The following is a 26342-nucleotide window of genomic DNA, read 5'->3' as shown; positions in this document are numbered from 1 at the left end:
ATGTATGGGCTCAGTGTTGCCTGACTTAAGTGCTCTCATGACCTGTGTTGTTTATTTTGTATTATTCTGTAAATCTTTTAATCTGTAAATAACTTTTTGCTAAAGCTTTAAAAGTGCTACATGCTTAAAATTAGTATTATTAGAAGTTTTAAAACAGGGTGAGCTTGTCTGTTGGACTCAAAAAACAGAATTTGACTATATTCATTTTAGCAAACAGCGTCACGGGCCTCTGGTGTGTGGGCCCCCGTGTCTGTATTTCCTTTCTTGTTGAAAAGGACTGAGCCTCTAGTAAAATGGTTGAATACACAAGGAGACAAGGTAATCATTAGGCTTTCTCAATGTTTTGTTTTGCTCAGTGCGAAGCCCAAAAAGTGCAAATAACTGTTATTTTTGTTCAGAGTGATTTCACAAGAACAAAGACAAGGAGACAAACACATAAACATCGGGGACACTATGTGTGCACGTGGTTGCGTGCATGTGTCAGTGTGTGAGTGTGAAAGAGGAAGAGAGAAAAAGGTTGCCATGAAGTGCTGTTTTAAAAAAAATGTCATGGAACCTTTTTCTTAGATGACGTGGCATTGTCCGTCTGTTTTCACATCTATCGCTGATCAAAATAGAGCAATATAGCAATCTTCTGTTTGTCTGACTGAACAGTATTGCACTTGAAATCTCACATTCATTCTCTAGTTGTATTGATATACAGCAAGCTTGGTGTATACAATAAATAGCATTTTACCAAAAGCAATATGGCTGAAGAGCTTCAGAAAGGGAAGACTTGACTCAATTTAAAATGCCCCATAAGTAAGAGCTGTTTTGTCATTACATTTTCATGAAGAAACCTTTTTCCTACAGCAAATGGGGTCGACTGCCACCAGTCTGAAATGAAATAAAAATCTTATTACTTCTCAGTTTGTGGAATCACTGTTGGAACTGTTTCACCTTGATGCTTCTGTCTGTTTGACTCGCTTTCCTCTCGTTGCTCATCCCTTTCCTCCAGCCTCTCTGTGCAGCAGTGTCAGCCCCTATCACGAGGTGATGCGGATGGAAAGGCGTCTTCGCTCCTCGTCCGAGGGGGCTGGTGGGCCGCGTATCCATGGAAACCAGAAAGATGCCCCGGGCATGGAGGGATGTGGTCTGCTCAAACGCAGAAACAACTCCTCGTCCTCCAAACTGGGAAGTCTGGTAGGTCTTGAGCCGTGTGTGTGTGTGTGTGTGTGTGTGTGTGTGATTTTATAAATTCGTTGAAAGCCCCTAGATTACACAATGACTACTCCTGTGAGAGCCTCTGAAGTTCATCATGTAACTATAGTTTACATAACTGATTTCAGGTCATGCTCTGTTATCATTGCATCACACTTCAGCATCGATGGTGTGTGTTATGAAACATACAGTATAGTGTGTGTGTGTGTGTGTGTGTGTGTGTTTATGTAACAGCTTACATTCTCGTGAAGATGTTGAGGTAACGCATGCAGTTAGCATGACTAAATAGCTTATTATGTACCACTTCCTCTTTTCTACATCCTCACATAAGGCAAAGAGAGGCACTTGAACAACATTTAAAAACTATATAGAAGAAGATCAAAATCAATTTGAGTAGAAAAAATGAGATAATAATAAAAATAGGCAAAACATGACCAAATAGGAATACGTGGCTGTGCAGTTACAGGGCAGTAATACATGTCCCCAGATTCAATGAAGGAAATACAAGTATGTTAACGTGTGAGAAAAGTGAAATTATGAGAGAAGGAAAAAAACACTATCTCTCTTTTCCAATTTTTTCTTAATTGTAAATTGATTAAACGATGCCTTTTTTAAAAGTGTACACACATGGCACTGAACAGTGTGTGCTGTGAGGTGAGCTGTGGAGCAGAGACAATGCACCGACAGCATAGTGGTAGTTATAGAGTATCTGCAGATGTGGGAATTGTGTAAAATCACTCACAGATATTTCACATGTCCACAAACTTCAATCCAACTTCACCGCCATCTTAGCAGTTTGTTTGGGTTGCTGTGTAGTCACACTTAAAACTCTGCATATCCAGGAACCGTGACTTCCGTACTGGATTACCAAACCGCCAGTGCATCATTACAGGAAGAGCCCTGGGGATGAAAAGAGTGACTGTAATTGACCACAATTGTAACCAGCTGCTAACAAACCCCCGAATAATATACTGTATGATAGGAGATCGTGTCTAATCTCATCCAGGGCCCGTGCCTCTGGCCATGGAAATACCAAGAGTGTTCCGGCACGCCCTGGGCAAAACCAGGCACTGTGCCCTTTGCCGTACTTTGCAGCTTTGATCCACAAAAATAATGCTTTTCATTTTCCCTCCCTTTGAATTAAACAAACAAACACCAAACATGTATTTGCTAAACCCGGTTTGTTTAGAAATGAATTGTGACAGTTTACATTTAGAGTGGTATGTTGGTGGTAATTGAAGATCCTGTAATCTCAGAAACTGACTTCTCTTAAACTCCTTTTGAGACGTTATTTAAAATGCAGCGCAGTGAGAAGTGTCGCACACGTAATGGGGATCTACAGGGCTGTGTTGACTAAACCAAAACAGGCTGGCACCTCAATTCTAAATGTGTCACTCAGTACAGATATTCAACAGCTCAAGTTAAGCACAAGAATCTGGAAATAAGTTATACTGTATGTGTGGAAAACACACAATAAACATTGAAAGCTATTGAAGGCAAAAGCCCTGAACTCAAGTTCAGTGTGACTGTGTAGGGATAAAGTACTTTAAGAAACTTCTTCAGTCATCTGTAGGATTTAAGCAGTGTGCCCTGCTTCTTTTCTTTTTTTTAGCATTGGCTGTCAAACAGACATTGCACCCGTCTTTGTTGATGCATGCTGCACATCCACATTTGTTTCTGGGGAAAGGCTGCAGCTACTGTTGTGTATTGGTTGGTTTTTCGTACAACACACACACACACAAGGAAGCTCTGTCGGAGGAAAGCTAGTTTAAGTCAATCCCATTTATTTTGCCAGGGACTATAGGTGTCAACAAAGAGATTAAAAAGGGCCGGGACACACAAAGCACTTTGCTATGTACTTTACAGACTGCACCCTCGTCTTGGCTCACACTTCCCTAAACGTGGAGTAATCACTTCCTTTCCTTCCTCTGTCCTATGAAGGGCCCTCCGGGGACCGAAGTGGTGCGGAAAGAGCATTTCAAATGATGTACCACAACTTCTCCTCTTTCTTTTAGCTTGATACAATTTAGTTGGTTAGCAGAGGGCCCTTACGGAGCTTATGAAAAAGTCTTGACCGACACACCTGAGACTCCTTTAAAGGCAAGGCAAGTTTATTTATATAGCACATTTCAGCAACAGGGCAATTTAAATGATTTACATAAAACATCAAAAGCATTGAGCCGAAGTGCAAAAGAAACACATCGTAAAAGGACATTAAAATGCAATTAAAGCAGTCATTCAATTCCAAGAGGATAGAAAATAAAAACAAGCTAGAGTACAATAAGAGGGGTTGCAAATATATGAATAAAAGTTACAGTGCATTAAAAAGAAATCGAATAAAAGGCAGCAGCAAGCAGAAATGTCTTCAGCCTTGATTATCAGTAAATAAATAACTTAGACCAGTGAGGGTATGAATAACAGGAATAGAAAACGCGGGTCACAGTTGGTAACATATACGACGTGGCTGAGGCCTGTGGATCAGTCCAGAGGCAAATACATATTAACAGTATGCTTGGTGGATCTGCGTTATTGTTGCTGTTTCATTACAGCCCAGACAAAATCTAATTATCATAAAGCAAATAAAGTAGGTTTGCAATAACAAATAGCTAGTTTGTTGAATTCACGGATATAAACGGTGAGGTACATCTGCGAAGCTAAAAAAAAAAGCCTGTGTTTGCTTGTTATTGTTATTTGGAGATCCCTTTGGGACACTGCAAGATATTTATTTTACCGGCATATACGTTGTTAGTCGCTCATAAGTTTGTGAGTGGCAGCTGTGATAATATTTTGGCAGGCTGACGGTGATTTCAGTTGACAAGAAAAGAACAACTTTACAAGTTCTCGAGAAATTCTTCCTGAGCTCAGACAGACGCTGAACTGCGAACGCGCACTTTTGTTTGTAGTTTGATCGACATATATGGTGAAACGAGTTCAAACTGTAATGCACTTTCCTTTGACTGTTACTCGTGCTCATCAACAGTTGCTCGGCAGCTTGCTTGCTAGACAGTGTTGTCACGGAGGCTGCCTCTTGTTTTTCATATGCTCCAGTCTGATTGCTGCCTTGTAAAGGCTAGGTATCATAAATGACACTTGTATTAATCATGGAACAGATAACGATTCACTTCCTCCCCCACACACACAATTTGTGACAAGCACAACAAGTCTGTTGGGTTTTGAAATGAAAAATAATAAGGATGTTTTATATACTATTGGTGTTGAATGCGCTCTTTGCACAAAGACATCATGGCAGCCACATATATTATACACACAACAAATCATTTTTAGGTTTCTTAATGCCAACTGGTCACACAGTAGAGCTCCAAAAGACAATGTTGATGAAATAAATGTATTTATCTCAAGACTAATGCATAACCATTTGTGGTGTAAAACAACAGTATAATTATCACATGAATAAATCATGAATGAATTTTATGGGAATGAAGTAAATTGCTTATCAACAATAATCATCACGCTGCGAGAAATCCGTTTTAAAAAAAAGAAAACGCTTACTGTAAGATATGGACTTCATATTAACACCGCTTCTGTTATGGGAATACCAGCATGCTCACATACACTTTTAATATTGCATCCAATATTAAACGCAATAGTAAACGCTCTCATTATAACTGGTTGTGTTTCATAAATCATGGTGATTATATCAAGGTAAGTTCGTGGTCATATTCTAAATCACTCTTAAATCATTGAACAGTGTAGAGGCTAATAAAATGGTAAGTGTACCTGGAAAGAATGGAGCTGATAGTCAATTAGGGGCTCATTAGCTATCAGAGGGGAACAAGAGTCTGCAGGACTCCGTCCCTCGAGGATTGGAAGTGACTACCTCTGCCGTAGAAACCAATGTTTCTTTTAATCCACTGAAACTTCTGATCATCCAAAGCAATGTGGCTAAAGAGCTCAGAGACAATCCTTTTAATAGCTTTTTGGTTATGTTGGAGCACTCGGGTGTTCAATTCAATTTAATTGTAAGAAGGTAATATGCAGTCATAACTTAATCCAATACCTTGTTCTAATGCTCACTTTTTTACGACTTCCAGATTTAAGGCTCTGTTTAGTTAAATATACTTCTCGTGCTCAAGATTCATCAGCTTTAGGTTTCACATTCCATCTTCTGTGACCCTCCTAGACAACGATATACCATTTCCACCAGTCATTGCAGATAAAGCACAGGTGTAACAAACAACAAATGATGGTGTGTCCCAGTGAAAGTGCTTTCAGGCTGTAGTTCAGGCAAAATATACTCACAGGATGTGGTAAAAAGCAGGCGGTTCAGGAAATGGCATGGGTAGGGTTAAGCATTAATGAGGGAGTATGGCTAGTGGGCAAACAACCGCACTCCACACAGTTCTAAATGATACAGTTTCTTATCAAAACACTTTCATTTCTGTCTGTCCTTGCACTCACTACAGCCAAGCAGCACCATTCCTTCTCTTTTTTCCCCCCGCTTTGCAGTTATAAAACAACAATATGAATAAACAACATTTCCAAAATGAGAAGTCAATCCCGCGCCCTCTCTCTAACTGGTTGTAGAACCTGACGATTCCGCAGGTCAAAGTTTAATCAAATTTAACGCTATACGTGAAGCAAAAGAGGCAAACGCGTCTTGTGCTTCTTCTGCATGGAAATAAATTGGGAGCAAAATCAGGTCTGCTTAAGCCATTCCTCTAGCAGGCACAATGCCACGGCCGGGAAACTGGAGCGCCCAAATAGTATGCCGTTATTTCAAGTTATTATTTACACCTGTGCTTTTCCTGCGGTGTGTCAAAATGTCATAAAAAGGTCAATAAACATGCAGAAGACTTCCAATATGTCCTTTATTAAGTACTTAATCTTCTAGAAATCCTTTTCATGACCAGACTACATATTGCAGAAGTAGGAAATGTAGATATCTCACTCTAATTTATGACTGAAGTCATATTTTCTGCCTCAATAGCCTCAGTCACGGCATATTCTCATAAAGGTTTAGACGATGCAAATGTGATAGAAATCTTGAATTTAAGTACGTCTCTAAAATTTACAGCCATAGTGGAAATATGGATTCTGTTGCTAACAAAGTGAACAGTATAAAGCACTGGGACGTAATATTTGTCTCTCTTCAATTCTAAAATGGCATTGCATGTTGAGCGAGTTTGTTTTGCTCTGGGACGAGTGCTCATTCCGTATTGATGGGAGGAGATAGTTAGAGTGAAATGCAGGCGATTGTAAGGGAGACAGTGGGCGTAAAAATCCATTTCTCTTTTCATTCAACAACAGATTTTCAATTTCACAGGACATTCAATCCTTTGCTCCCTTTGGCGCATTGTAAACACACCTTGCTGTGAAGCGTCTGCTCAACAGAATCAAAGTCATTTGTTAGTCCGTATATTTTCCATTGCTAGAAGCCACACTACCTGGCTGCGAAGCAAAATCTCTCTCCATCCTGATCTGAATGAAATTATCACCTCACAGCCCCGGATCGGCAGAGTGTGAACAGAAACCAGTGGATTTTAATGGACGGAAAAGAACCTCTTGCTTCCTCTTATCCCTGTTTAGGATGTCATCCTGCGAGGCAGTTAAGAGACGGAGCCATCTGTTAACGACACCTGAATCTGATATTATCTCTATTAACTCGAGGATAACGCTCACTCAAATCACATAAGCGAGGTAAAAAGGTGACATGTCTGGGTTGTAAAATCATATTAATACATTTCTATGGTTAGAGGGGCACATTAAAATGGGTAATTTAGCTTCAAATGAAGTCTATGTGCAATAGTATCACACGGTATGGGTCTTCATTTCTTTTCCAATACCTTGAGCTATTAGCTTTTATGTCTGAAATGACTTCTTCTGTTCAATTGCATGACACTGAAAGGCATCCCGGTCTTTTTCCCGATGGTAACCGCGCCAAGCATCTGGTGAAAAAAAGAGTAATATTGTGTTACACATTCACACAGTACAAAGACCATAATGGCTTCATATAGGTATGGCCTTGAAGAACATTGATTTTTGTTGTTTGGAAATTCGTTTTTCTAGAGTTAGGCACGTCACGAAGCATTGAGGCTCTCGTTCTCAGATGGGAGGAGATCAATACGGAGTGTGGCTCTGAGGTTGTTTATGTCCAAACAACAGTGATGAGAGCTGAACAGAGTTGCTTATTGGATTTTCAGATCCATCTGCATCTGCTGATACTGTCGCATAATAGTTCTTGGCTCCTGATATTTGCTTTGCTTTAGGAGTTTCATTTTTGCACAAAAGTTCAGACAGGGTCTTTTAACCAGTATTAAGTGCTCTGAAAGCCTTTAGTAAGCCTCACCGACTTAATTTCTGAAAAATCAAATTCTCTAAAAGGTTGCTCCAGGTTATACAATATATTCAAACCAGCTGAAAGAACGACTCGTAGTGAATAATGAGTTATTCTGGCCTTGTGAGGTGGTCCGACTGCTGAGATTTGCAGCATCAGGTCATTTCCATTTACTGCATGAGATTAAGAAAAATAAAACGTGGTGCTCATATTATTACCAATATTTGTCTGGTTTTATATAAAACTACTATATATATACTATACTATATATGTAGTATATACTGTATATGAGAGACAGAGATGTACTCTGCAGTGGGTTTTCTTTTCATGACCATCAGATGGCAGCATTGACTTTTGAAATACAACTGAACCAAATGAAGCATCATTATAACCTCATATTAAGAACATGGGAGCATTTACTGACAGATTACAAGTACAGATTTTGTGATGGGCATTAAGTCGTGAAATGTGACTTACTATAGTCAAAACTTGTAATTTCTATCTAAAGACTTCTCAACAAATAACAGAACTATAATGTGAATCGGGATACTGTTAATAATTCAGGGCCACCCAGGCTGGAGGGAAGTTTGTAAAACATGGGTTTTTATAGTGTTCTTGACTTAATATTGCTGGATTTCTGAGAACATTGCTACTGACGTCTGAATTGATTTAAACCTCTATTTGATTTTATGAAAGAAAAGGCACAGTCCACACACACACACACACACACACACACACACACACACACACACACACACACACACACACACACACACACACACACACACAAATGTTTTTGAAAGTTTGGATTTTTAATGCAATTTGACATGTCTAAATAACAGGTGCTGCATGTCGTCCCCTTTCCTTCCCATTCCTTAATAAAAATAGCATTGCTATTATTGCTAATGTTGATCAAATGTAGTGTTTTTCTGGTTGGGGAACCTTTTTCTGAATTGAGCCACCTGGAATACTTTGATGACAATATTGTAATGATTCTATCTAATGTTGTCATATCATAGCCCTATTTCTAATTTGTTTTTAATTAAAAATATTCATCATAACGACTTGTGTAGACCAACAATATCAAAGTATTTCATCTCTTTTAGGAACACAGCAACACACCATTATAATCGTAATATGGATATAATTATTACTGCTTATCATTTTGTCAGATGTTTAGATCGATTTCTAAATTGTTTATTTTAAGCTTTGGTGCTTTTCTTTTTCTCTGCAGGATGTTTTAAACAACCTGGGTTCATCAGAGCTAGATGAAGATGATCTCATGTTAGACCTGGACCTTTCTGACGATCAGCGACATCGACATGGTAATTTTGAATTTACACAGAAGACTTCATGGCAAGCGTGTGAAGCATCCCTGAGAAGTTACAGATGATACACCTGCTCACTCTTTCCACACTTAACTGTATCAAGCAACCATCTGTTTGCATATTGATGTATTGGTACTTACTTTAACATTACTATAATAATCTAGATATAAGGATAAAGTCAAATGCATAATTCAACGCTATCCACAGCTGGGTCAACTACGGGGTCTGTAAATCATTGTGTAGCTGTTCCTCTGGAAAGCAGCTTAGGGTTCTTGGAAAGAAACTATTCAAATCAAGGGAGAAAGATCTGTCACATAAACATCTTTTATCTACCGATCCATCTATTCAAGTGAACATCTGCTCAGATCCCCCCCCCCCTCCTCTTATTCACCTTTCCTTTCTTCCCCCCCGCTTTGCTTTCTTCTCTCTCCCTTGCTCCCTTTCTCTCTCTTTGTCTTTTCCCCCATGAAGCCACCTCTGCTCCATCACCTTAACACATGAAACCAGCACTCTCCCTGGTTCTTCTAACATGTGCCACCACTTTGATGTAGCTGCCTCATTTGCAGCGATTTATCTCCTTTTTGTTGTTTCGGCATTTCAGTCGCACTCCTCCTGACATACCTCATGGTTGAAAAGTGACTGCCGGAGGAGAATCATTGCTTGTGTTCTGCCACAGTGCAGCATGGAGTGCCTAACACAGTGTGGTGGTTGGCTATAACCACAACGCAAGTGAACGTGTTAAGAGGAACTTCTTCCCAACACATTCATGTGCAAATTCTTAAGAGGGAATTTACTATTTTACTATTTAGGAGACGTAGTGGTGGGAAGTGATTGATTGCATTTCCAAGCACTATTCTTATTTAATCATTCCTTGCAGGAGCATTATGGTAATTTAGCACAATTACAAGCTCTCGCAAATACTGTTAGTATTGATTATATTTCAGATTGCAAAGGTTTTCTTCAGAATAGACTTCAAACTGCATCGACTTGAAGAGTTGGTGTTTAGCTTAGTATGATCCATGAATATGACTCATGAGCTTGAAATGTGATCACCTTTCATTTCTGTGCTTCTCAGATTCAGGGACCACATGTTTGACTGCAAATATGGAGACGGGGTACATTTACTCTCTTGTAAATGTGCACGCTTGACTCTCATCATGTGTGCGTGAGCACGACTGGCTTTGACTCTTATCCAACAGATCACACAGTCAAACTATATATAAATGTGAGGTTATGTTCACCTACTCTAGGCTGCAAGTCCCAGGTGGACTTGCAGAATATTACAGTTGCAATCAAATAAAGTCCAATGCTCAGCAGCACTGTGGAGTACAGATTACAACTGAAGCTCCAGCCCTTATGAACTGAATTTCCTGTGCTTATGGGGGTTGGAGCGTTTTGGTAGGGAGGGTGGGTTTGCACTCACACAACCACACGCACTGATTTAAAACACCTTTTAAGGCACTGGCTGGTGCCGAGCAAGAAGAGGCACCATCATTATTACACACACTAACACACAAGTGTGCATGCTTAGTCATTAGACCTCATGGTTTGCAGACTGTAGCATGAAATTACAGGTTTGATGAATTGTTCTCATAAAGTCAAGGGACTAAGACTTTGTGCTGGCGATGGGAGAGGAAGGTTCTTCACACACCCAAATATAAAGGGACTCATTTAAGTACTCCCACACACCTGAACACACTTATTCAGGCAGTATACACAACCAGCAGGCAGACCAGATACATGCACACATACATATGAAGATACACACACACACGCGGACACATCCGACTAGACACACACCCATCCCACACACTCTCATTGGTACTCCTTATTTTTACTTCTCCCAGGTGGCTTGTTGAAGCCTTTATTAAAAAGAAGCAGTTTCACGGCAATTTATGGCCAACAGTGTTCAGCTGCAGGGCTCTGTGTTTCTAATCCAACTGTGACTCATGCCCTGTGGAATTAGACGAGGACAGAAAGAGAGAGACAACGAGACCTTTTCAAAGACATGAAGAAATGCCAAATCTTGGCTTCATCACCCAGTTTTTATTCCAGACTCTTTCACACTGCGCTGTCAAATGTGCCATTTAAAGTAGATTCTTTAAAACAACTAATAGACTTTGTGACATTACTGGCGTTTTATAGCTCTAATTTAATTTGGGAGGAGATGTAAGTAGACAGTTATTTTTGATGGGTAATCTATGTTGTGGTCAGGTTCGGTACTTTGGCACATTTGAGCTGTCAACTGAGATTAGAGAAGTCAATGTCATATAATGACTGCACGTGTGTTTGGGTGTGTGCACAGTGTCCAGAGAAGACTCAAGCCAGTCCCTGGCCTCCTGTCTCAACCTGCTCCCCTCCCCCATGGACCCATCAGGAGATCGCATCCCAGGGAGAGAAAACAATCAGAGGTAAATATTCATATTTGTATCAATATACTGTGTTGTGTGCTCCTCCTATTCAGCTTAAGGGAGAATTGGCACAAAATGCAAAAGGGCTTTCACTGTTATTGTCTTCTAATCTAACAAGGCAAATGAAGACAAATAGTAAAAGTTTGTATTTGTGTGTGTATGTATGTATATATACATATATATATATATATATACAGGATCAAATGGTCTGGTACTGGCCAGCCTAAAACAGCAATCAATCACATACAATTGGAGCATATGGAAGGCTCAAGAATCTGCTTTCATGCCCACTTGTCCACAGAAGCATTTATCCTCTGAACAGTATATCTTCAATACATTGTAGCCCCAATATAGCTTCCCCCCCCCCACCACACACTCCAAAGCCACTTGAGAGACAGAGAGAGGGTTACTGCCTATTCTAGGAATTGCTGATCTTGAATGTTGGCTGTAAATGCCTAACATGTTTTATGTCTTTCCCTCCGTTGGAGATGAAATGGGACTCTAGCACAGAAAGACGGAGGGTAAATAAATAAAGAATCTTAAAACGAATATGCAAGCTGTCTTTCTGGTCTCCTCTTTCTCCCAGTAGCTGGTGGCTGAAAGAGAACACTTTGTTGTTTTTGTGAGTACCACTGGCGTGTAGCTTCCATATCTGATTTGATTTAGCCAGGAAGCAGGATAGGTCTCGCTGGGCACACAGAGAAATGCATGCACGCCCATGCATTTGCAGATGCACACATACACACGAATACACAGACACACCCACAGTGCAGCTTATCGGGTTTTATGAAACCAGTGTGTAATAAAAGGGTTGTATCACCAGTGGTATTGTCTGATATGTCTGACAAGCAGGCAGATGATTATACTCTCATTGTTCTTGTCTCTACTGCCTGGTTGAATTAATTGTATTTCTGCTGGCACCCATATGTGTCTGTCTATCCATGTGTTGCCCTAATTTGACTATGAGCTTCTTTGTTTGCAGAGAAAGTGCAGGTCAACTTATGTGAGTGGTTTTGAAGTAGAGTTTGAAGGATTTATACTACACCATTGAGACATAGGACTTAGCCTCGGCTTCTCTTTTTCTGAGAAGAGTTTTTTTTTTATCAAGCTTCTAACTCTCTTTGAATATTGCACTGAAAAGAGATACCTTTTCTCTGTCTAGACAGTGTCAGTGAATCATGCAAGTCGAGAATCAACCTTTTCAACCCACCCAAGGTTTATGTCAGACAGTTCATTGGTTGTTTCATTTAGAGGAGCAGTCATGTCCACACACACACACACACACACACACACACACACTCACATATTTGCATTAATCCTCTCTGTATACAAGGTGAAGGCTAAAATGTCATTCATCTGAAGCCAGTTTTCTTCCAAAAAAACCCATAATATGAGGAGATGGGTCCGTCCCTTTCCATCCAATCAGAGATAGTGTATTATGATTGTATCCCATTAGCAGGGCAAGGAGATAAATGAATTAATGAATAAATGGACGAGGTAATATAGGCCTGGAGTCCCTACATTAGCCGTGTAGCTTCAAATAATCAGTTTTAGACACATCTTTGAACAAAACTGACTATCAGTGCTAGCCGTGCTAGCCGTGCTAGCAGCTCTGTGAGGCTGTACTTGGCCACAGAGGTACTTTTAGCTAAATGCTAACAACAATGCCAACATGCTGATGTGTAGCAGGCAATATGTTTATGGTATGATATTTACCATATTTCCAATCTTAGTTTAGCTTGTTAGCATGCTAACATTTGCTAATTACCCAAGTACAGCTGAGTCTGTTGGAAATGTCATCTGTTTTGCAGATACTGGCTAAAACCAAAGTACTGGACAAACCCGACGATGAAGCGTTATAAGATGTCAGTGCATCACTTAAGTTTTTACTCATCCTGAGGGGACATAACTTACCATCCCCAGAGCTAAGCTGCTAGCGTTTCTAAAAAGCTACGCAGTAAATTCACATTTAAATCACGGTATGCCTGAGTGAGGACCTAATTAGTTCCTCTTGTATATGCCACCTCGAACAACCCAACAGTCTGCACTAAAGTCTTGAACCTTTACCTCCCGAATGACTCAAGCCTACAAAACTGCAGACACATCACACACACTTTAACAGCGTGTGTGCTACTGACAGTGTGACAGTGATATGGTATAGTGGGCTCAGGGAGAAGTGTGTGTTCAGTTAACTTCACCAGCAAGGGAGCAGTTTTTGTAGCTGAAGTGCAGAGCAGCAGAGCAACCTCAGAAAACAAAAAAAAACGACCGGATGGAAAGAGCGGCTATACTTCTATTACGAATCACATTATTAATGGTTTATTTAAATAACCATGGGAATCCATGCCAGTAAAACACTCTGACTCTGGAAACAACAGGTGGCATAATGGAGCCAGGTCTAAGGCCGTGTTCAGACTGCTTGGCATGTTCAGATTGTATTGTAAGCCTGGAAATTAACAAACCACATTTGGAGGTGGTTAATTTGGAATGCCTTTCCAATTGGATTTTTACATTTCAGTCTCAGTCCGGATGTCAAATCGGATTTCAAAATGTCTTTTACGTCACTCATTGATACATAAATACATATGCACCACATTTCTTGCTGCACAGTGAAGTATACAGTAGCGACATAACAAGCGTTGTTACCGTCTCCACATACAAATTCAATCTGATCACTTGCAAATAACAGTGCAGACAGTCTGTCTCAAAGATCTGATTTGGCAAACAAATCTGATTTGCCTGCATTCTGTATGTAGCCCAAGTTTCGTACCCTGATCAACACAAGGCTGCTGGCATGGGTTAATTTCCCACTGTGATAAATCAACATCTGCACTGATTTCTCTTACAGAACATTTCACACAGCTTTTTACTGGGGAATGTGCAAAGTCTGTGAGTGAAGAAGCTGAGATTGGAGAGGGGAAAGAGAGGAAAATGTGTTTGCCCTGGGCTTGCTCTTTCTGTCTCAGTCTCCCTCGCTCTTTGTCTCAGGTTCCACATTCCCTTAAGGGGACATTGATTTGCTGGAGGCAAAGCTAGCTCCCAACTATTCACACACAAGAAAACACAAACACACACACACACAAGTGCACAGCAACACAAATTCTCACACACACACACACACATACAACACACCTGTCAGTCAGTCAGCCTGTCCAGAGAGAGTATCAGCTGCAGGATACTGCTGGCTGTCTGACATGCTGCACAGAACATCTGCTGTACACACACACACACACACACACACACACACACACACACACACACACACACACACACACACACACACACACACAACCACACACACAGTCTTGCACGCACACCTCCCCTTTGATGTACGACAGTTGGATGATTTTGATGGCAAGCATTTAATTCTGTCTGTGTGTGTGTGTGTTACTTTGTAAACAGTAATGCCTCAATAACAAAGCTATAGCAGTAAACGCCATGTGGTAGATATTAGTTTCCATTTCTTTGAGGGTGCATATAGTCAGTTTGGAGAGGGAGAGACAGACAGAGGGGGGAGATGGAAGGGAAGTTCGGGAGAAAAAAAAAACTGGCAACATAATGATATATTGTCCTGTGTATATAAGTGAATAAGGAAGAAATATGGAATCACTATATCCCCCATCACCTCGTGCATGCTGCAGAGTGGCTGGTGAGCAGGGATCCGTCACCAGGGCCACAGTATACTCTACAACAGTTTTAAACCATGTCATCATTGACAGCTTGGGATAAAACTAAAAGGGTGAGAATATAAGAAGAGTAGAGTCTGATGTTAAGTGATACCACTTTCTAGGCCTGTAACTAGTTGATAATAATTTATCATTATTGATTAATCTGCTGATTATTTTCAAAATTAATGGATTAATGGTTTTGTTAATGAAATGTGCGGAAATAGAGAGCGATGCCTGTTACGATTTCCCAGAGTCCAAGGGGAAATCTTCAAATGTCACCTTTTCTATCACTCGACTAATTGATGAATTGACTGAACGTTGCAGCTCTAGACGTTTCTACTTTGCACGAGATTCATAGTAAAAGACGATTTTTGCATAAATCAGATAAAGGTTGAATTTCTTTTATCAGAGAGTACTGCAGTGTGGCTTTCTAATGGACTTTTAACACAGCAGCTTCGTCTGGTGTCCCGTCCCCCCCCCCCCCATACATGCATTTTATATGAAAAACCTTACAACACTAAACGTATGCAGTCACAGGTTATACATTGACAGAATGTAGGTGGGCCAAAAATACTTTTTTTTGGCATCAGCTCATGCGCTTTGTTACATAAAGCCCTCGTCAGTGCGCTTCCTCTCGATAGTATTGCCATCTTCACTGCATGACAATGATGAGTGTGACTCAGTGCCTTTTAGCTGGTGGAAGAGGGGGGAAGAAGACGTATTAGAAGGTGAATACTGAAGATTGGTATGCGTGATATACCTTAATGGCTTGTGTTAAGACATCGACTCGTCCCTCGTCTCTCCTATAGAGGCACAGAGGAAATACAATTTTGACAGTTGCAGTACAGCTTGCCTGTTTCTATGGTAACGCCAGTCTGCCTGTTGAGTGTTCCTCCTCCATTCTTCTCTTTTCTTTTCTTTTCTTTTCTTCTCTTTCCCTTTTTGATTGTTGGCATTGATGGTGATTACTACGCAGTAGACAGGTAATCAAAGGAGAGGACATGCAAACTCTCAGAGGTGTCCTTCTCTGTCAACGTGCAGTGGACACTGATGAAAGTCTCAACTCCCACATCTCCACGTCTGATTTTAGGATTGATCTGCAGGCTCATGCATTGGCATAATAACACTAGAAAACAATCAAACATCGTTGTCTCTCCTGTTAATAATAATCCCGGAAACGAGAATCTCTTTTAACAGATCGTTCAAAGTGTACTACCAAAATATAATGAACACCCTGACTCATGGCTCAAGCTATACAAGGTCACTTCCACTTTCTAGTTGGGGGCAATTGAAACAGAATCAGCTGGGTCTTGTCATAGATGGCAAGAGAGAGGGAGAGAGTAAGACCGATTATACTCTCATACTTGTTTGTTATACTCGAGTCAGTTGGTAGTTAAACAGCGCTGAGCAGCGAAGAGAAGTGTGGAGAAGGTGTCTTGTGATTAAAAAAAAAACCCCACCCTCCTCTCACATTCGGTTGGATATGGTGCATGGTGATAAATGGAGCATAGTCTCCCACCGAGACATGTAATCCGTGATCATACGAAATTTGCTCACATACGCACATAAACAGGGGAACAAATTTGTTTCATGTTAATATGATTCATAAAGCATATCAGCCAAGTTGTAGTTGTGGTCTAATCCCACCTGACTTAATATAGTCAGCGAAAAATAACACGCACGTCCCCCCTCCCCACATCAAGTCACACGCTTACAAACATCCCCTCACATGCACATTTATAAAAATAGACAAGCATATAGAATCCAGCTGAGCCTTGGAGAAGAGCTGGGGACGGATAAAATGCACTGCAGCATGATTTTCAGACACATAGACGAACGCAGCGTACAGAGGGAGTACGAGGGAGCACAGAGCCGATTTTTACTCCCTCTCGGTTCAATTTGCTGGAACATAATGATGCAGAATTTATTAATCCCAACAAGTGGTGACAAAACTCAGTCTTTCATCTGTGGGTTTTGAACTGTTATGCATTATATATCCAGGGCTCAGCGCTAACTCGAAAACTGAAAATAGGGTTTGCCATTTTTCGTCACCCTGTATTTTGAGTGATTAAGATGCAGTTACACGTCCGCTTAATCATTTAAATGTGATATGTATACATGTCATGTGCGCTGTACATGCGTTGCAGTACAATTTTCCATCCAGCTCAAAGATGCCGAGATGTTTCGCCTCCTAAGACTTTTTTTTTTTTCTTCAGTTGAATCAATTTGCGCATTTGTTTGTGTTGGTGTAGGTTTAGTTGGACTTTGCAGCCCACAGTCAAACAACTTTAATTGCTTCACCATTGTCTCTAAAACAGATGTCTCTGCACATGCGAGTACAAGCGCCAATGCACGGGGCAGAGTTATCACTTGCAGCGTTGTCTGGTGCTGTGACTGTAACAACAACTTTTAAATATCACTAATTAAACATTGCCGCTGCTGACAACCAACAATTGGGAGCCAATCTCTCAAGTGGGGGCCAACTGCAAACTGGGGCAACCCCTACTGTCGAGCCCTGGTATCAAAGGAAATGGGGGGGGTTATTTTTCTGTGTTCCTGATATATATTCTTTTTTATTAGGAGACGGTTCTGTCTTTCTCACAGTCCGTGCCCACAGATTGTTTGTACTAGTTAAGCATCATGCTCCTCCGAAGCCTTACAGGAAATATGGCAATATGCTCTCATGCTCATTTTTAATTTTCAGACCGAACATGTTAGTCTGTCGTCATGCATTGCTGTTGTGTAGCTGCTACTTTTTTTATCACTCAATTGGGTTTATTAAATGTTCAACACTGGGAGACTAATTAGTGTTGGCTTCCATTTTTCCCCTCCTGTTTTGAGTGGGGACTTGCTGTTCTGATTTGTATCGCAGAGACAAACATCAGATTGGCAATGAATAAGTCATCCCTTTGCTTTCCATTACTCAGTGGTCTGTTCCAGAAATGAAAGGAATCACTCTTTTGTTACCAGATTGTAAAACATGACATGGGGGGGTTGTTAAATGAGCTTTAATGCCATTTTGTCGCATATGGAGTTTTTTTTTTTTAATAACAAAGCCAGGGGTGTGCTTTTGTTTTTGTCTCTTATTTAATTGGCTGCCTCTTTGTCTTTTTAACTTGTCTCTTCTTTTGTGGACCGCGGCATGCTGTTTGTTGATCTTGAACATATTTTTGATACAGCATGCTTAGATCAGAGCATGGTTCTAAGAACATGTACAGCAAAATGCTAACCTTTGCATTCTGCAGTGAAACATTAAGGTGTATCCAACCCTGTTTGTTGCTTTCTCAAACACATTCCTTAAACTGTTGCTGAGCATACTTATAAATACTGAATATTTCCCATGAGAATGTGTTGCTGATATAACTTAGGATAAAGACGTGAAACCGGGACAGACGGCATGCCTGGCTCAGAATAAAAAAACAATCATTTGTGGTTCAGGAGGAGTAACGTGTTGTAACTATTTCTGGGCAGACAACAGCTAGATTCAGTGACTGTGCACAGAATTATAAAGTCTTGTCGTCACAGTGATGTCGCAAGATGCGGTACCAGTGTGCCTGTTCAGAGACCAAAACCCTCCCTGGCCATATCTCACATCCCATGCTATAGCTGCAGATGTAACAGAAGTTCAGGTGGATTCCCCTTAATTAAGAAACAGTTCTAGTATGTAACTCAAAATGAAACAACAAAGTATTCTTTTTACTTTTTGGTTTGTGTTTGTATTATAGCAGTTTATTCCTGGTGCCTTGGAACCTTTCCATTTCATTTGAAGCTCGGGTTGGCAATTTACTTTTAAAGCATTTTTGTTATATTCGTTGCAATCGATGAATGAAATGCTCTGTCGCAGGCCTGTAATAAGCCTGCCAATCGTTTCATTTGGCATGCATGAAATGATTGGATGGTACCGTCTCGCATACCTGTATGATCTCTGCCAGTGCAGTCAGTGAGGTCGATGGATACGGTTTACGCTGACTATGAGACGCTCCTCTGCCCAATGCGCGCTCTCTCTCTCTCTCTCTCTCTCTCTCTCTCTCTCTCTCTCTCTCTCTCTCTCTCTCTCTCTCTCTCTCTCTCTCTCAGTATCTCTACTTGAATAAATACAATCACAACACATTATAAGGTTATTGAAATTCTGGTCCTTTATTATAGCGTTAGAGTGAATAGCGTAAAATTATCATGTCCTTAAGTAATGAATAGAATAGATGAACAGTTAATGTGCCCTCGAAGTAATAATTCCCTTTGGTTGGAAAATTTGCATTTTCTAACATGGATTTGTTGATTTGAGAATATATTTAAAAAAAATCAGCCTCAGTCAACCAGTGGTTGCTTTTGTGATCTATTGTCACCTTTTAGCATTCATGCTTTTATAGTCAATTCTCATTATTGAGATTGCAAACAGGCAGGATTACTTTTGAATAAGCGGGGACAAACTTCATTAATGAGTAAAACAAATCCTATGATGCTTGCATAACACTATAAATAAACATAAAAAAACGTACCGTGTTAGATTTCCTGGGGAAGTCACTCTTCGTAGTGGACTTTGTGAACTCATAGCAGGGTTTTTGTGCTAAAAAGTGTGAATGTTCTACTTTAGTGGAATACTGCTTTAAGGCTTCAATACAGGATAACATGTCGGGCAATGTGGCTTGGCCATATTCTCTGAAAGAGGAAACTGTAATGTGGCACATGGGACCAATATGAAATATATCTCTCCAAGCAACAAGAAGTAATTAGTCCAAGTGTGTTCCCCCCAAAGTCGCTCCTCTATAGCTGGCGTTTGAGTAGGATTAACAATATTACGCTCAAAGATGCTAAGGACAGTGTCAGAAGGCTATATAAATCAGAGAGGGAAGAATAGAGTGAGAGGCAGGAGTAGAGTAAAGGTTAAATAAAAAGGAGGCAGGCAGCATAGAGGTTTTTTTTGTTGCAAAACAAGATTCAGAGTGCTGGGTAAAGCAGAAAGGACAATTAGGTTAATCAGAAAAGTTACCCCTGCCGTATTAAATTTGTTTTATCTTCTCCCCCTTTCTGTGTCTGAATTCTTGAATTCACCATTAGATTCACTGCCTGGAGCTTGGCTTGTGCTCACTCTTTAGTCACAGATGCACTTTATGTACGGAGATGAGTTTAATGGCAGCATTAAACATCCGTAGCCTCAGGTGCTGAATGCAGATGAGCACACTCGGTCTGTCAGATGGGAAGGAGTGACAAATGAGGGCGATCATTCTCCAGTAGCTGCGGTAAACTGTTACACTTCGCTTGTGCATGCACACAAGTGCACACATGACACACAGATGTCATTACACGCACACGTACCGGATGGTCCCCGTAAATATGTTTCTTTTTGTCAGTGAAAATGTAATGAGGTAAAAGTTGGCATACGAGACTGACTGTCTTCCGAGCCATGTCTCAGTATTTAATCGTCATTTTTTACTGTTATTATTCCCGAGACAATGCAGTTTTCATATTGCTGATTGACAAGGGTGCAGCCCAGCTCTCTTCACTGCTGCTAAAGATAGTGCACTTCAATCAAACATCATTTATTTGACAAGCAGTCATTATTTGTCAATTCACATGCTAACTGAACATTATGTAAATCTAGACGTACATCTAAGTTTGCATATAGAAATGTGTGTCTCTTCGTTGTTGCCTCTGTCTGTGTATGTGTATGTGTGTGTTTGTGTGTGTGTGTGTGTGTCTGTGTTGTTTATTGCTTGTGTGGATGCGCAGGTATGTGTCAGTGCTGGGAGCCGACAGCCCAGTAATAAAACACCGTGTGAGTGGTAAAATAATGTAAAGTCATAAAAAGGCAGATAATTGGCTTTTTCAGGTTGGTGTAATGGATCACTTCTAACGCCATTGAGAAATGGCTTCTGAGAGGAGAGGTGTAAGTCAGAAGGATGGAGAGGAGGGCAATAGAGGAGGAATTCCATATTGAAAAGAGATGAAGAACAGGAAAACAGAGGAGAAAAAGAAAACGTCATAGGAGACAAGACGATATAATGCATTGTGAGGACTGACGGAGCAAAAGAACAGTAAGAGTACAATGGTAAGGAAGGGGACATTTATCACAATCCTTCCCTATTTGCTTTTGCTTTTCTTTGTTTAATTACTTAAGAGAGAAAAATCTCTGTCAAAACATTTAATTGCACTCTGATCCATGTATTCAGTTTTAATTACTGTAGCTCCACACTGACAGGCCATGCTGTACCAGTTTCATCCACCAGCTGGTGTAATGCTACATATATATACATTCAAATTAGGACTTTGTCCATTTGTGTTCTCTTCCAATTGACTCCTATCACAAAGTCCTGTTCCCTGCACTCACATACATATAACCTGTTCAGAGGTGCAGTGTGTGTGTGTGTGTGTGTGTGTGTGCGAGTTATAAAAAAATAGAAATAGAGTGAGCGTGTCGGGCTATCGGCTCATGACAGTGAAAAGACAGATGACCCTGAGTAGAGGAACGGCCTCCATGCCTGTATAACATCTATCATCACTGAACAGACTTGTCTTCGACTGTGCCGTGCACTTCCTGGTGTTTGTGTGTGTGTGTGTGTGTGTGTTGTGTGTGTTTGCTCTTCCACATGCAGTATGTATGGGTTAATTACCTGCAAATGAGACTCGTGCTTAGCTGGAAAACGACTTTATCTGCTCTGTAACTGCTAGGGGTGTAACGGTACACAAAAGTCTCGGTTCGGTTCATACCCTGGTTTCGGAGTCATAATTTGGTGCGAGTTCAGTACAGCGAGAAAAAAAAAAAAGGAGACGTCTCTTTTCATTTATATTGCACATTTTGCCCAAATTGGTAAACCATTTTCATTCTAAAAATAAGGATTCAAACACTTCCGTACTACACTGTTCTATCACTGACCTAACACATGTTACTTGTTTCAACTAACACGACGGTAAATGCCGCGTTGGCAGTGAAATAGTTTATTCGGGAGTAGCTGCGGTGAGCACCAACAACCACCAGGTCGCACATATGAGCACTCAGGATGCAGCCTCTCTCTCTCTCTCTCTCTCTCTCTCTCTCTCTCTCTCTCTCTCTCTCTCTCTCTCTCTCTCTCTCTCTCTCGCTCTCGCTCTCGCTCTCGCTCTCGCTCTCTTTTTTTGGACTGACACTTAACACCTTTGTGTACCTTAATATTACGCATGACATCACTTGGTAATTTCCATTGACATAAGTACGAGATTTCTTTGTTTTTGTGTTGTCATAATACTGTAATTTCTAACTTCGATGTAATACCTTGAAAATATTGATGTTCGATCTGCAGGCGGGTCTTCCAGCTCTAACATTTCATTTGCACTCGCCTTAGTGCGACTGACTCACACGTCAATCCGCTTGTTGTGCCAACACTCGGAGCTTGGAAGTCTTTGCAAATGCTGCTGTCATTGAAACGCTCGGTTTTGTTCCATCCTCACTGAAACCTGGGTTTCATTTAGTTCAACAGATATCCATCTCAATTTATTCTGCTGAATTAAGGTGGATAAGGGAGGACCTTCTTGCCTTGACGTCATCGTCATCACAAGGCAATTTCAGTGTTTGGTTGTCGGACTGCACTCGTTTTGGGTCGAGATAGTCTATCTGATATTTTATCTTAGGTTGTTTGATGCAGATATGAAGCTTTGAATGCTTATGATGTGTTTTCTATTGCGCATGTTACAGTTTTAGGGTTTTACACGTGTTTCTGGCAAAGTAATGATTTGGGCTGTTTTTTATTGAATTGGGCAGGTTTTAAGTTGTGATTGGGCGAGAAACTGTCAATCACATCTGACAGCGCTGCTCGTCAAAGTCAAGGATTTTGCGTGCCCATCTATCGTCCTAATCTTCACATCCTTACTTTTTCTTGCACTACATGAACTACTTCTGCTTTCACACTAAATATCGCCAGAACATTCAATACAAATCTATTGCAAATTACTTGAAGATGGATGAAGAGGTTTTTTTATATAGGAGATCTTTTTTTTTTAGAAGCAAAATAAAATCATCAATCACAAACAGACATGCCGCATGACAAAGGACCCAGAAATGATTGTGTAGGTGAGATTTAGTGGCATTCCCATTTTAAAAGAGAACAAAGATCCCGATAGTAAAACACAGTTACAGTCCAACCAGGGATATTCCACTTCTTGTCTCCTGAAACCGTAACTGCCTTGCATAAGGGCACTGCGATTATTGTTTCGGGGGAGGGGAGTGTTGTTTGAACCCTTCTCCCACTCGTTTTCCTGTCACTCTGTGGATTTGATTTTCACCACATGAGGTAAAAGAACAATCCAAACCTGAAACCCTGGTGAGAGTTCGAAAAAGGGCAAGAGTGTCAGGCTCAGACAAACACGCAGATGTAGAAAAACAAAACAAAAAAACAACTTTGTTGTGGTGCTGCACCGCGCCTCCTGACACAAGCTGTCATAGAGAAGAGTGCTTGATTGATCATATGCCATTTATTTACACTCAATCCATCCAGCCTAGATAGCAGGTTTGAGCAACAGAGAAATAAATGGAGAAAGTTCACTCTCACCTGAGATGCCAGGCAGGAACAAAAGCTACAATGAATACAGGTTTTTTTGGGGGGGGGGCGGGCTCTGTCTGACAGACAGAGCTCACCTGTCCTCAAAAGACAGCAGGCCTTCATCGACATTTGTCTGAAGTGCTAAGCAAAATCCCCGGAGGGGACGCGTTAGGCTTTGACGCTGCATCAGTTTAGTGTAGTGGTTGTCAGAGTGATGGGGGCAGGTGAGCAAAGAAAAGTAAGAGAAAGGGGAGCTCGGACAGAGCGTTAAGTAGAAAGACAGTCAGGAGGAGAGGTAGACAGAGAGGGAGAATGGGACGAAAAGGCCCCTAATTTCCTCTCACCTCCCCTCTAAATAGCTATCAGTCAAAGTGAACACGGCCTCGTGATGAGAACGAGCTCCTCGTCTCTGCGCCTATGGCTGCCTCTCTTTACTGACGGGACTGTCCTCCTTTCCTTGATATGCAGACGGTGAACTCAACCCGCTGGTTGTCTGCGTGGGTTTTAGACGGCAGATTGTTATTTCTCAGCTCACCTTTTGAAAATGCCATAAAGAAGGTGAAGAACGCAGCCTCCCTTTCTTTGTGCACTCCTGTTAAAATATCACAACTTTGGAGAGAAATGTAGGACTGAAGTTTATTCTCACATTTGATTCATTTGTTTGTTCATTTTTGTGTTTTTTTTTTTCAGTTTCTTGATGGCAGCTTTCCTGAAATTATGAAACTTTGCCATTGCATTCATAGCATTCTATGTCGTTTAGTTAATTCCACAAATAGGCCTGTTTGTACTATAGTCTACTCGTTGTTAATAGTTTTACTCTTTCAGAGCGCAATGACTTTGAAGGGTAACATTCAACAGGCGTTTGGTACATCAGTTGTGACATTTGGAAAATCTCTTTGGGCCAACTAAGGGTCATCTCGCCCTTGTTAGTGATGGAAAGCTTGACTGCAATTGCTTTTTAACCGTTGTCAATGGATACAAGATGCAGGCAGCTTTTAAAATTTAACTTTTCAGCATTTCCAGAACTTAATGTGGAGCTAAAGGGACAGTTTGGGTGTTATGAATGGGGTTTGCGTGAGGTTCTTATCCATAGTCGGTGTATTACCTCCTGTAGATGGCGGTCGGCACGCCCCCAGTTTGGAGACGCAGACATGATCACCAGCACATGTACTGCTGCAGATGTGGGCAGAAAAACACGTTTAAGACATCTGAAAGAAACACACATCTAAAAAATGTAAATCAGTTCAGGTGTACACTATATATAGAATATGTTCCGACCTGGAACTGAACTGATAGTAGAAATTAACTGTACTGTTGTTGTCAACGGAGTCCTGTGGCTTTGAAGAGAGCGTAGATAGGTTTCACTCTCGGTTCAGTTCCCCGCTGGAAAGGGCAGTCTAAAACGGGAAGACAAAGTGGAGACAATATTCTCGATATAGCGTACACCGACACAAAACTATCCTTTTAAAGTCAAATACCATAGATTATTTGCTCATTATTTCTTTTGAAGTTCATTGTACTCGTACCACTGTCTTCATTAGATTCTCTACATTTGAATCCTTAGCGAACCACACATCTGTTCATGTTACGTAACTTGTTTCCTCACTTTAGTACCCATGAGCTTAGCCATACCAGACTCTGAAAGGTTAAGCATAATTCAACAGCTTGGACTTGTTTTTATATAACTATTGCTGCGTTAAAAGAGTGCTAAATGTATCCATGAACTATTAACCGAGGGTAAATGTTAATGCTCAAATGGTAATGTGGAAAATTAAAATGCCTTTTCCCCATAATTATCAAATATTGTAGTAAATATCTTAATGATACACTAACAGCTGCCATACAGACTTGCAATTCCAATCATGACTCAAAGCCAGCAGCTGCATTTTGTATATTTGAGTGGCCAGGCAAAGATGTAACAGACCGAATTAAAACATTACTCACATAATTATTTTGAAACAACAAAACGGAACGAGAGCTTGATCTTTACTTTGAGTCTGTTTTCATGTCGGGTGCAATATAAAGTACAACTTAAATTCTAAGCGGTTAAAAAATATGCTTCTGGTTCAATTTCAACTCTAAAACTGACAGAACATGTAAAGTGGGCCCCGAGCGATGAATGACTATGAAGATAGAGTTCTTATGGGTAAGGTCAGTGTTTCTAGTTGTGGCGCTTCAATTGAGTTTTAGTGTTGGCTGGAGGCCAAAGAAAGACGAGGAATGCTGTGACATTGAGCAACTCTGACTCCTGGTGAAAGTTCCTCCCAATATCTGTCCTCTGCGGTACTAAACAGGTGTTGAAGGTGAGAAGAACAGAGGCCATGCACCAGAGACCAAAGACATACTGCTCCAGAAGGCCTGTTTACTGCTTAATGGACTGTGTTCTCAAATGGGACAGTTAATTAAAACAGAGCCGTGTTTGATCTCCCCCTGTTGTCGGTGTTCATGTGTGTCAAACCCACACCAACACTAAAGTGTGTGGAGAGGAATAGAGAGCTACATCGGTCTGGAGGTTTGTTGCTAATCAGGCGTTAAGCAGTAACTTATGAACTTGTCCTTTTTGGAGAGATTTTACCTTCTGTAGCTGTCAAACGGCCAGGAGGTCTGCTGCAATTAACGTCAATAATTAGTTAATTAGAAAGGTGTTTGATATGCAGCTCTCCAACTGAGAGATCTCCTACACACACACACACACACACACACACACACACACACACACACACAGTCACACACTCGGCTGCGTGCACAAACACATACACAGGGTTGTTTCTGCAGAAGAGGCATTGTGGACACAAAGTAATACAAAACACTACATTAAGGATCCTGAAAAGAAGATGAGGACGCACAGACAAGATCACACAGCTGTGATGGGCCTTAATGAATGAGAGCTCTTGACAATGAAGTATCCTTGTGAGTTGATAATGGCAGTG

The 26342-nt window shown here is 40.8% G+C and overlaps 1 protein-coding gene across 1 annotated transcript in view; it reads left to right on the top strand.

Annotated features, from left to right (window-relative positions):
* ccser1 (coiled-coil serine-rich protein 1) overlaps nucleotides 1-26342 on the top strand; it is a 103742-nt gene that overhangs the window by 9794 nt on the left and 67606 nt on the right. The window contains exons 4-6 of the mRNA XM_079162010.1: nucleotides 998-1182; nucleotides 8730-8820; nucleotides 11129-11234. Coding sequence (XP_079018136.1) covers nucleotides 998-1182; nucleotides 8730-8820; nucleotides 11129-11234 — 382 coding nt within the window. The remainder of the gene's footprint in view (nucleotides 1-997; nucleotides 1183-8729; nucleotides 8821-11128; nucleotides 11235-26342) is intronic.

Source organism: Pholis gunnellus, assembly GCF_910591455.1.
Source record: "Pholis gunnellus genome assembly, chromosome: 6".
NCBI lineage: Eukaryota > Metazoa > Chordata > Actinopteri > Perciformes > Pholidae > Pholis > Pholis gunnellus.
Note: the sequence above shows the minus strand (reverse complement) of the source record. Positions and strands in the feature narration are given on the sequence as shown.